The sequence below is a fragment of the Bombina bombina genome, chromosome 5 (assembly GCF_027579735.1).
Source record: "Bombina bombina isolate aBomBom1 chromosome 5, aBomBom1.pri, whole genome shotgun sequence".
Classification (NCBI taxonomy): domain Eukaryota; kingdom Metazoa; phylum Chordata; class Amphibia; order Anura; family Bombinatoridae; genus Bombina; species Bombina bombina.
Window position 1 is genome coordinate 227,263,231 of NC_069503.1, and position 13,049 is coordinate 227,276,279.

Here is a 13,049-nt window from a genome sequence, read left to right on the forward strand (position 1 = left end):
CGGGGCACTGTATATCAGCAAAATAAAATAAAAACCTAGGGTTTTAAGTCTTCATTTGGTACTTTACAATTAACTTCTTTTCAGAAAAAGAACCAAGGCTTCGTGTTCAAGCAGTCAGAGATTTAATTAAACAGTTGCCAAAGCCGAACCAAGACACAATGCAGGCTCTCTTCAAACATCTCAAGCAGTAAGTTGTGTGCATTGACACCTAGAATAGTCTGTTCTGTGATATTATTTTTCTATAAGCACTGTTGTAGATTAACTGACACATTTTTCCAGCTTTCAATCTCCTTTCTAAAATAGATTTAACACTTCTGTCATAGTGCACAGTTCAGGCAATATGCTTAAACAGTTATTGTTATCAAGTTTTCTGCCTACCAGCTACTAATTATTATTTTAAACTTTTATATTAAATTTATGGGACATACCTCAGATATATGATAGGCTGTACAGATCCAGCATATTATTTTACTGTTCATATCAGTGTAAATGTCTCTCCCTCTCTCTCTCATTGTCTGTCTCTGTCTCCTCGCATGTGATTTGCTGTGCACTATCAGGAGGTGTCATTGCACACTAACCGTAGAGTGCAATGATAAATGCGATGATGCAATACCGGACGAACAGGCACAAAGATGTACACAATTTAATATATATATATATATATATATATATATATATACATACAGTGCTACGGAATTTGGCGGCGCTATACAAATAAATGATAATAATAATACATACGTACACAATTTAATATATACTGGTTCTTTGTATGTCTGAGGACGGATCGTATCGACCCGAAAACGTTCACAATAAAAAGTGACTGTTTTCATCAAGACCTTTGGAGTGCTCTTCTGTTTGGATATATATATATATATATATATATATATATGTGTGTGTATGTATATATATATATATATATATATATATATATATATATATATATATATATATATATATATACACACACACACGCTCCCCTACTTATGAGCGAGTTCCGTTCTGGGAGCACGTTTGTAAGTCTATTTTGTTTTTAAGTCCAACTGTATTGTAATTTGTGTATTATAAATCTAACTTTATAATACTTTTCACAGAAATAACAGTACAGTAGCACAGGTGTACATAAAAAAAAACAAAAAACAAAAAAAACGTACTGTAAAGAAAACATTTTTTAATGTGCAGTAGTACAAAAAAAAAAAAAAAATACCTGTACTGTACTGTAAAGAAATAGTAAAAGAAAAACAGCACAACCGCATGTGACAATGTCTGGCAGACCCATGTTCTTATCTTTGAAAGTTCACAACTTGAATGTTCGTAAGTAGGGGACTTTCTGTGTGTGTGTATGTATATATATATTTTTATACCCTGTTCCAAATTGTTATGCAAATTCTATTTCAGTGTCACAAAGATTAAATATTTTTTTTTCAGTTTAACTCATGGATGGCATTGTGTCTCAGGGCTCTTTTGATCACTGAAAACAATCACCTGTGATAATTAGATTGCCAGGTGAGCCCAATTAAAGGAAAAACTACTAAAGGAGGGTGTTCCAAATTATTAAGCAGAGCACCATTTTCAAGCAATATGGGGAAGAAAAAGGATCTTTCTGCTGCCCGAAAAGAGTGAAATAGTTCTTTGCCTTGGACTAGGTAAGAAAACATTAGATATTTCACGAAAACTTAAGCGTGATCATCGCACTATTAAGAGTTTTGTGGCTGATTCAGAGCACTGATGGGTTTGTGCAGATAAAGGCACATTGAGGAAGATTTCTGCCAGATCCATGCATCGGATCAAGAGAGCAGCTGCTAAAATACCATTACATAGCAGCAAACGGATATTTGAAGCTGCTGGTGCCTCTGGAGTCCCACGGACATAAAGGTGTAGAGTCCTCAAGAGTCTTGCAACTGTGCATAAACTTTTAATTCGGCCACCACTAACCAATGCTCACAAGCAGAAACGGCTGCATTGGGCAGAAAAATACATGAAGACTAATTTTCAAACAGTCCTGTTCACTGATGAGTGCCGTGCAACCCTTGATGGTCCAGATGGATGGAGTAGTGTATGGTTGGTGGACGGCCACCCTGTTCCAACAAGGCTGCGACGTCAGCAAGGCGGTGGTGGAGTCATGTTTTGGGCCGGAATCATGGAAAGAGAGCTGGTCGGCCCCTTTAGGGTCCCCGAAGGCGTAAAGATGACCTCTGCAAAGTATGCGGAGTTCCTGACTGACCACTTCCTTCCCTGGTACAGAAGGAAGAACTATGCTTTCAGTAATAAAATCATCTTCATGCATGACAATGCACCATCTCATGCTGCAAAGAATACATCTGCATTAATGGCTGCTATGGGGATAAAAGGAGAGAAAGTCATGGTGTGGCCTCCATCCTCCCCTGACCTCAATCTTATTGAGAACCTTTGGAGCATCCTCAAGCAAACGATCTATGAGGGTGGGAGGCAGTTTACATCCAAACAGCAGCTCTGGGAGGCTATTCTGACATTTTGCAAACAAATTCAAGCAGAAACTGTCCAAAAACTCACAAGTTCAATGAATGCAAGACTTGTGAAGCTGCTATCAAATAAGGGGTCCTATGTTAAAATGTAACGTGACCTGTTAAAATGTTTAAAAAGTTAAAATCTTGTTCAAAGTTTGATTGAAATAGCTTTTGAATTCAGTAAATATGCTGCAAACACAACAAATGAAAATTTTCAGTTCTTTACAACCTATAAAGTGTTTTGAAACTTACTGTGCTTAATAATTTGGAACAGTGCATTGTAAGTTTTTTTTATTTTGAAAAAAAAAAATACTGTTATCAGGAGGTTTGTTCAATAAAATTTAAATTGTACTCTTAATAGTTGATAACATGAGAATTATGCTGACTGTTGTTTACATAAATTATTTAGGTAAATGAGAAAGATATCATTGGCATAATAATTTGGAACAGGGTGTATGTGTGTATATATATATATATAATGTATATGTGTGTGTATGTGTGAAATTTGTTACCCAGTTTGTTGAGAACCCCTGCAATGAGGTTAAACACAGTAGAAATAATAATTATATATTATTTTTTTACTATGATGGCCCTTTTAAAATACATACTTTTGTCACATACTAATTTACAGAAAATATGAGGTATATTTTAATTGTGGGTTTACTAGGAATAAGGAAAATGCTGTCAGTCAAAGTAAGTCTAAAGCCCAGCTATAGTGTGTCTTTGAGAGCGCTCTTATACAGATATCAGTAAATGACCAAGTGGTATAGTGCGCGTGGTGCTATCTGTGACAGACTGAGACTTATAATATGTGTCTGCTCAGCTGACAATGCGCTGTCTTTTTGAGTTGCAAAGTGATTTACCGGCAGTGTGTAAGTTCAAAGTAAAAGTAAAGCGTACCTCTGAGTCCACACAGGGATCATAAAGTGCCAATGAATAGAGTGCTGTACTGGTATTACCTTGCTAGAGGGAATCTGCTCAGGATCATCAAATGCCAAAAGATGGCGTGCACCTGCCCTCTCACTGCTTATGTGCTACACTTCAAAGCTTTAATAAACCACTTGTTGATTCCTGGATTCCTCGCTTTCGTTGTTTTTATATTTTAATTGTGTACTAACAGCAGTAGAATATTTTGTGTTTGATGGAAAACATTTTATGGATCGGAATGCAGATTAATGTAGATATTTCTTTATATATGAAAAAATATCTTATGTAGTAGTTTGCACACTGTGTGGTTTTACATGTATCAATAATATATCTATTACAGAAAGAAAAAGGTGGACTATGAGGTTAATTTCATTTCTTTCTTTTTTCTTTCTTTTTTAAACCAGTGTTGTCGAAACCGGAGAAAAGAATCGAATGACGTATCAAAGCTTAGCAATTGTTTTTGGTCCAACTTTGTTGAAGCCTGAAAAAGAGACTGGTAACATAGCTGTGCACACTGTATATCAGAATCAAATAGTAGAGCTTATTCTACTGGAATACAATGCTATCTTTGGACGCTGAGCTTTACATTGTTTGACCTGGAATTGCTACTGGGAAACCCATCTCTTTCTGAAGGACATTATTATTTTTGCTACTAATGTTACTGATTTTATTTGTGGACCAAGCTAATCATTTTTATTTAAATTTTTATTTTTTTTTTGCACTTTTTTGGAAAATGATGAAAAATTTCCAATTGTCATTTTTTTTATTTTTTAATAAATGATTTAAAAAGTTTTACATAATACAACCAGATGCTTCTGAATTGCAAGTCAAAAATAGACACTGGATTCACTGGAAACTAAAACCACTATCATGCCATAGATTTTCAACTTTAATCACTCTTGAAATTTTCTAAACTGTATTAATATTGATATCAATTTTGCTACTTTGTGTGGAAACAGTTAAAGTTCATTTCAGTGACGCTGCATCTTGTATGTCTTTTTAAAACAAATGTGAGCTTCTTTGCAGGCATGCAGTGAAAATCTTTCTCAGCTGCAAACAATATTGTACGTACCGCAAAATTATTTTTTTAAAGTACGATGTTGTCATTTTCTTTTTTTTTTTATGTTAAAGCTCCATTTTCCCTATTTAAGTTTTACAATGCATTTAGCGATGCTCTATAACCTTGGCTGTGAATAACCGCACACTTTAGTATTATAAACACTGAGATAACCTGGATGACTATCATATGAGGTTTTCTTTAAACTGACAGTTCTGTATATATGTATGTCAGTTCTTCCTGGAATTATATGTTACTTGATGTTCTATAACAAATTGAAGTGTGTAGTCCTAAATTAAGAGATTACAGTGTATATTGGTGATGCAAGTATGTGGTATTAAATATCCTCTTAATGTAAATAGAAGCCAAAGATGTGAGTCTCTGGCTATTTGTACATAATGAATTTGGTGTATAGTCTTATCATTTTTTCTGGTTTTCTCCACTCTAATTTTGAATCCAAAATACAGGCAGCTCTTCCACTGGTATCCGATTTACTCCAGTAAAGCCTATTGTATGGGAGAACTAACTGTGTACGCACTTTTAGATTTTAAATATTTTATTTGCAGGTAGATATTTTATGTAAGCAGAGGTACTGGAATATTTAATAGGCTTCCTCTCTTAACCAGTGGATTATTTAATATGTACAGTGTATTTTAGAAACAAAAAAAATACATAATAATTCTATATAATGATGTGCTTGTATAATGCCCACGTAATGATTGGCAAATTGTTTAAAGAACAATAAAATATCTGAGTTTCATTTTACATTAATAATGTAAACCTGTTTGTAAAATAAAAAAGCAGATTTGGAGCATTTTGTAACAGGAAAAAGTTATGAAGATTTTTTTAGTGTATTTTTGTAAACCACTGTATGTTGCATATTCTGTTATGCATATATGTCTAATCTAAATAAAGACATAGATTATCAAGCTCTTGTTACATTTCAGATACATGTTGAATAAAGAATGCTCAGAAAAATTAAATTACTATAAATGTTGTAGTTTTATTACATGATTGAAATTAAAACAATATTCCCTGTTTATTGCAGTATGGCCTTAGATGAACACATGTTAAAGGGACATTGTACTTTTTCCTATCATACACATAAAATGTTTACACACTCGGAAAAAAAGTATGTGTATTTATTTATACAGTATTTAAAGTATTGCTACCCTTGCATTTTAATTAAATAATGCTTTTTTGCCCTGAAAAGTGTTGAAATTAAAAATCTTTTGTCATCCATACATTGTACAATTGTGCACAATGTATGAAGCAAATTCTTGCTTATTCTAAAGACATTGATATCCTTTAGAAGTTACAATAAATAATAATTTTTTTAGTGATACTTCAAACAGACTTTTCTTATTCAATTAGTATCACAAGTGTCTTCAATCGTATAATCACTCATTCATCCAGTTTAAACAGAGAAAAGTACTCACTCTGCTGTTTGGTGCCATTGTGTGTATCACACTGAACATTAAAAAGAGTAGGAAAACCAGAGAGTTGTCTGAGGAGGTTAGAAAGAAGGTAATAGACAAACAATCAAACTTATAGAAAAATATCAAAGCGCCAACAATAGAGGCAGGGTCTTGAGCTCAATTATATTACTATTTATTACAATAATGGTTAAAAATCTTATCATTCCATTTTTGGAAAAATGTAAAACATAAGTTACTATTTGAATTAACAATTTTTCAGCAATTCACTCTTCTTAGCAACTTATATTAAAAATGACTATTTTTCAACGTGGATTTTTACTCCAAGTCAGTGCAATGAATAAAATATATATATATATATAAACACCTTGGGTTAATACCTCCAATTTCGTTCAAAAATTGAATAAAAATCAATAAAAATCCTTATATAATTCCCTCATGGATCCATGTTAACAATCTAAAAATCTGACAATGTTAACAATCTATAAATAGTCAGAATAAACCAAATCTTTTAGAATTAAAGATTTAAAAGCCCACCTATTAGTTAGGTGTAATGGGATTCTAATTTCCCCTTTAATACTTCTGTAATTGTATTCCGTGCCAATTTCAAACAATCACTATTTCAAGGCTGTAATTTACCACAACATAAGCTTATCTGGTAGAGCTTGTTGCACTATAATTCTTATATTAGCAAACACACTTCTATTCTCTAAGCGGGTTACCGCTATTGTTCAGCGGATTGCCGCTATTTCAATCGCCGTGAAAAAATGAAGCAATCACTATTTCAAGGCTGTTATTTGCCACAACATAAGCTTATCTGGTAGAGCTTGTTGCACAATAATTCTTATATTAGCAAACACTTCTATTTTCTGAGCGGGTTACCGCTATTGTTCAGCGGGTTGCCGCTATTTCAATCGCCGTGAAAGGATGATGTGATTACTGTATGACTAGTGCAATCAAATTAAACATGTGCAAAATATTCCACTGTGAAAAATAAAATAAATTCTAGTGCAAGTGAAATCTTGAAAAAATATGTAAAACAAAACTCACTCAATTTTAACTATGTGTTTAACTTTCAAATAAATTATCCAAAATAAAACAAAATGAAATAAAACAAATCTGATCCAACTTGATTCAATGCGCTTTTCTTAAATGTTAACGTGATAATAAACTTAGATACCGTTGATTTATCCCTAAAAAATATATTCAATCTAAAATAATAGTGACACTTCAATTTTAAATGCGGCTTTCCATATTGCAGTAGAAATGTCAATTTAAAAGATTGCTGTAAACAACTGTTTTATCACAAGTTCAAAACCTTAGTCCCCAGTGGTGTGGGTTAGTCCCCAGATGGTAATATGTTCCCAGGACCAGTGGAGTTGCCAATAATCCTTTTCAGTTCGTATGTGTGTTGTTCTTTTGTATGCCTGCGGTTATGTGCGGCTCAATCCCTCAGCTTCATAAGTATTTACAACTCTGTGCAGCTCGATCCCTCTGTTAAAACAGATAAAAACAATAGTGCAGATTTCAAATAAAGTTCCTAGTGTAAGAGATACACTTACCAGCCAACGCGTTTCGGTCGTTAATCGACCTTTCTCAAGACTGGTTTTCTTTCACAAACAAAGGTGTTTTTATACCTTATTCGTCCTGACCTTGTTTTGGTCCTGGAAGTGTTTGTCCTAATTCTCCGGGTTTTTTTAAAACATCATACTGGTCAGTTTTTCCTATTGACTTCCTTTTACCTTTTATTCTTTCTTTCTTTCAAATTTATATATATATATATATATATATATATATATATATATATATATATATATATATATATATATATATATTCTAATACTTTGTTTTATTTGTTTAAACCTCTTATCCCTAATTTCGGTATCCCGATTTTTGATCATTTCTATTGGCTAGTCGGAATTTCTTTTTTAGTTCGTGATTGGCCAGTTTTGGGGGTATGTAGTTTGTAATAATCCCTATTGATTGTGACACATAGCTACTGTTGAAGGTGTCTTAGTTTACCATTTCTTTCAAATATCTTATTAGTCATTCTCCTATCAACCTCCTTTTTGATCTTTTTCTTTCTTTTAATTTATATGATCTAAATGTTTTCCATCTTTTAACCCTAGTTTTGATGTCCCGATTTTTAATCCTTTTTATTGGCTATTCAAAACTTTAATGATTGGTCAGTTTTTTGGGAGTGTGTAATTTGTAATGATCCTTATTGGTTGTTGTGCCTCACTCATGTTGGGGGTGTGTATAGTATCCTCCTTCTTATTGGTTCTAATGTTTCTTTTACGATTTAGATGGAGTGACCCAGCTTTGAGATCTTACATCTGTTTACATACGGGTTTTGAAACCCTCGTAAAATGGTATAGTTGCTATTCCGCAACATTTAGATTTGTCCTTACCCTAATATATGCACACTTTTATTAGGACTTTATTATGGGATTTTATCACGGCTAATTAAGCCTGGATTAAAGGCAAGGTTTCTTTTCTCAACCTCGCTGTGATCCCTATATTATAATACTTCTTACTCTATTATTGTAAAATGTACAACAGATGACAATAAACTTAACTCTAATACTATACACGCATAAGTGCATGAACAGGATTGAACTCCACTTTTCTTGGTTGATACTTATATATATCTTTATGACATTGACTCCTATTTTGCTTTCCCTTCAATCTTAATATATGTCACACTACCTATTTGGTTATTCTAACATGTCTTGATTATTTAAAAATCTTCAAATACTTTGATACTTCCTTACCCTATATTGTGTAATATGGTGTAGTGTATATTATCATTATGGTTTATCAGGGGCTCAGGGTGAAAGATCGGGTCATTATTATGAACTCAATTGTGTGATTCCCCGATTTCTGAAATGATAAGAATGGTTGGTATATCTTAATTTTCAAAAATAATAACAATAAACTTTTTGACATCTTATATTTTGGGTTCTTCTATGCAATTTCCACTGTTTTATTATTGTTATTTTCCACAAACCCAACAATAAATAATGTCCAGTGTTTATTATGAGAGGGCTAAGCAAGGGCCACTATTTTTCATAGAGGGACCATATTTTGTGAGGGGTTCTTTCTTAAAGTCCTTATGTCATATTTAGACATTGTTATGGATGTATCGAATATAAACTACTAAGAGTGAATTATATTCCTTTAGCCTCAGAATCCTTTTGTAATAGTTTGTGTCATATTTAAATATTCATATGGGTTATCATGAAAAAAGGAATGAAATTGTTGTTTGATATATAGGTCAGATGTTATTGTGTGGAGACAGTCCTTCTTTAATTATATTCATAGACAAGTTTGCTAATTATAATATAATGAGGGTTTCTTTAGCCCTTCCAATTGTCTGGAATGTATTTTTATTGAGATGACTCAGTTTGTTAAATCTCTTCAGTGAAGGGAGTTGGATCAGTTTTCCAATGTTTTCTTATCTTCTTTTTTCACAGAGGTTGTAGACAGTTAGAGTTTTACATTTTGGACTTTTATATTTTAGGTTAGATTCCAGAGATGGGACAAGTCCTCCTTATTATTTAACCCTCTTGGGTATAGACAGTTCATATAGAAGATCCATTTTGATTCTTCTATCAGAAGTTTCCTTTCGTGGTCACCCCCTCTCAAATTCTTATGAACCTTTTTTATTCCTATATATTTCAAGGATTTTGTCTCTCCATGATGTTTTTCAAAAAAGTGGTTATATAGGGGGGTTTCTTTGCTTAGCTTTTCAATACAAAGAAGGTGTTCACGTATTCGGTCTTTCAACGGTCTGGACGCCTGTCCAACATATTGTAATCCACATGGACATTGGAGTAGATAGATGACATTCCTATCGTGGCATCGGATCAATTCTTCAATTCTGTGTTTTTTTGTGTTGTGATTGGATTGGAATTCGGTGGTTTTTATTCCACTTTAACATGCTTTACATGTATGGCATGGGATAAATCCTCTCACCATCTTCCCAAATGGATCTTTGATTATTGGTAATTTATTTTTTTGCGTGCTCGGTGCCAATCTATTTTTCAAATTGTTGGCCCTTCGATATACAAAGATTGGTTTTTCTGGGAGTTTTTCTCCTAAGATGTTGTCATCTTTCAATATACTCCAATGTTTCCTAAAGTTATCTTCAATTATTCGACTATTCTGACTATATTCCGTTATTAATGGAACCTTCACCATCTCTTCATCATTCTTTATCATCCTTTCTTTGTATTTAGTTAGATTTTTTCTTTCCACTGTTCTTACTTCTTCTATTCTTTGGTCCAATAATTCTTCGTTGTAACCTCTGTCAAGAAACTTGGCCTTAATAATCTGGGCTTGTTCTTCCCATTTCGAGGAATCAGAACAATTCTTTTTCATCTTAAGGAGCTGCCCTTTTGGGATGTTCCTTTTCCAGTTGGTATGGTGACAGCTTGTTTGGTGGACATAATTATTACTGTCCACCTTCTTGAAAAATGTAGATGTCTCTATCCTCCCTTCCTTCACTTCTATATTTAGATCCAGATGGGTCAATGTTGTTTGGCTCCACTCATACGTAAAATGTAGATTGACTTCATTTTTATTCATAACACTAATAGTGTATTCCAGATCTTCTTGTGACCCTTTCCATATTAGTATGATGTCATCAATGTACCGGCGATAGAGAACCAGGTCCGCGCCCGCTGGGCGGGATTCCCAGAATATCTCTTCCCATTTGGCCATGTAGAGATGGGCATAGCTGGGCGCGAACTTGGTTCCCATCGCCATACCGCAAACTTGTCATTATTACAAAAGTAATTATGGTTTAATATATAGTGGATACTGTCCAAAATAAAATCACATTGATTAGATGGAATTTCTGTATCCTTCTCCAAATAAAATCTTACAGCTTTTAACCCTTCATTATGGGGTATGCTGGTATAAAGCGCGGTTACATCACACATTACCAAGATGAAATTGCTTTCCCATTTTAGGTCTTCAAGGAGATTGATTATTTGGGTTGAATCCCTTAAGTAAGAAGGGCATTCTTTAACATGTCGCTGTAGGTGTCTGTCTACGTATTCAGACAGATTACTACTCAAGGAACCAATCCCTGATATTATTGGTCTTCCGGGTGGCTTATTGAGATTTTTGTGAATCTTTGGAAGATGGTATATGATTGGTGTTCTTGGAAATTTTACATTTATGTAGCTGTATTCTTTATCATTTAAAATACCATCTTCCTTAGCTGCCATCAGTAAATCCGTTAGTTCTTTCTTATATATATTTAATGGGTTTTTGCCCAGTTTTTTGTACGCGTTTTCATCGCTTAGAATTCTTTCAGTCTCCTCATTTTAGTCTGACCTATTCATCACAACAATGCCCCCACCCTTATCCGCTGATTTTAATTGTGAGGTTGTGGTTCTGCTCCAATTCCTTGATGGTTTCAAATTGTTTGGCGGTTAGTTTCTTGTTTTTCAAACGTAGCTTTTTCGAATTGATATCACGTATCTCTCTGCACACTATCGTTTCAAATGTCTCCAGTGCATTCCCTTTGTGTGTCAAGGGGTAAAACGTTGATTTTGGCTTAAGTTCTGTATGCTTATAGCCATCTTCCTGTGCTTTATATTCAAAATTGTTTGATCCATACCCCATTCTTTCTAGGGAGGATTTAAGAAAGAACCTTTTAAGAGTGAGTTTCCTTATAAACTCCTTTGTGCTCACAAAGGAGTTAAATTTATCCAAACTTTTAGATGGTGCGAATGATAAACCAAGTCCTAAGACTGATTTGTCGTTTTTATTCAACTTATAAGAGCTCAGATTGAATATCCCTTTTTCAGTCACAGCATTTTCTTCTTTTTTCTTTATTTTTGCCCCTCCTCTCTTCCCTCTATGGTTCTTATTTCTCCAACATTGGTGTATCCGGTCCACGGCGTCATCCTTACTTGTGGGAAATATCTCTTCCCCAACAGGAAATGGCAAAGAGTCCCAGCAAAGCTGGCCATATAGTCCCTCCTAGGCTCCGCCAACTCCAGTCATTCTCTTTGCCGTTGCACAGGCAACATCTCCACGGAGATGGTTAAGAGTATGTGGTGTTTTAAATGTAGTTTTTTTATTCTACTATCAAGAGTTTGTTATTTTAAAATAGTGCTGGTATGTACTATTTACTCTGAAACAGAAAAGGATGAAGATTTCTGTTTGTGAGAGGAAGATGATTTTAGCAGACAGTAACTAAAATCGATTGCTGTTTCCACATAGGACTGTTGAGATGAAGTAACTTCAGTTGGGGGAAACGGTTAGCAGACTTTTCTGCTTAAGGTATGACTAGCCATATTTCTAACAAGACTGTGTAATGCTGGAAGGCTGTCATTTCCCCTCATGGGGACCGGTAAGCCATTTTCTTAGTTTCAAACAGAATAAAGGGCTTAATATGGGCTATAAAACTGGTAGACACTTTTATGGGCTAAATCGATTGCTTTATTTGGACATTTTATACATGTTTATGCTGATAATTCACACTTATAAACTTGGGGAACGTTTTTTAACGTCAGGCACTATGTTAGACACCTTTTCCAGTCAGGGAGGGCCTTCCCAGTTGTAGGCTGAGCCTCATTTTCGCGCCATTACTGCGCAGTTGTTTTTGAGAGCAAGACATGCAGATGCATGTGTGAGGACCTGAAAGTAGTTGGAAAAGTTTCTAGAAGGCGTCATTTGGTATCGTATTCCCCTCTGGGCTTGGTTAGGTCACAGCAAAGGCTGTAGCTGAGACTGTATAGGGGTTAAATTTGTAAACGGCTCCGGTTCCGTTATTTTAAGGGTTAAAGCTCTGAAAATTGGTATGCAATACTTTTAATGCTTTAAGACACTGTGGTGAAATTTTGGTAAATTTTGAACGATTCCTTCATACTTTTTCACATATTCAGTAATAAAGTGTGCTCTGTTTAAAATTTAAAGAGACAGTAACGGTTTTGTTTTAAAACGGTTTTTGTGCTTTATTGACAATTTCAAGCCTGTTTAACATGTCTGTGCCTTCGGATAAGCTATGTTCTATATGTATGAAAGCCAAAGTGTCTACCCATTCAAAATTGTGTGATAATTGTGCCATAGCGTCCAAACAAAGTAAGGACAGTACTGCCACAGATAATGAAATTGCCCAAGATGATT

The 13,049-nt window shown here is 34.3% G+C and overlaps 1 protein-coding gene across 6 annotated transcripts in view; it reads left to right on the plus strand.

Moving 5' to 3' along the window:
- ARHGAP12 (Rho GTPase activating protein 12) overlaps positions 1 to 5,450 on the plus strand; it is a 172,375-nt gene extending 166,925 nt beyond the window's left edge. For all 6 annotated transcript variants that reach the window (XM_053713862.1, XM_053713863.1, XM_053713866.1 and 3 more), the window contains 2 exons: positions 85 to 187; positions 3,815 to 5,450. In XM_053713862.1, the coding sequence (XP_053569837.1) occupies positions 85 to 187; positions 3,815 to 3,989 (278 nt within the window). In that variant the 3' untranslated portion in view covers positions 3,990 to 5,450. The remainder of the gene's footprint in view (positions 1 to 84; positions 188 to 3,814) is intronic.
- The last annotated feature ends 7,599 nt before the right edge of the window (positions 5,451 to 13,049 follow it).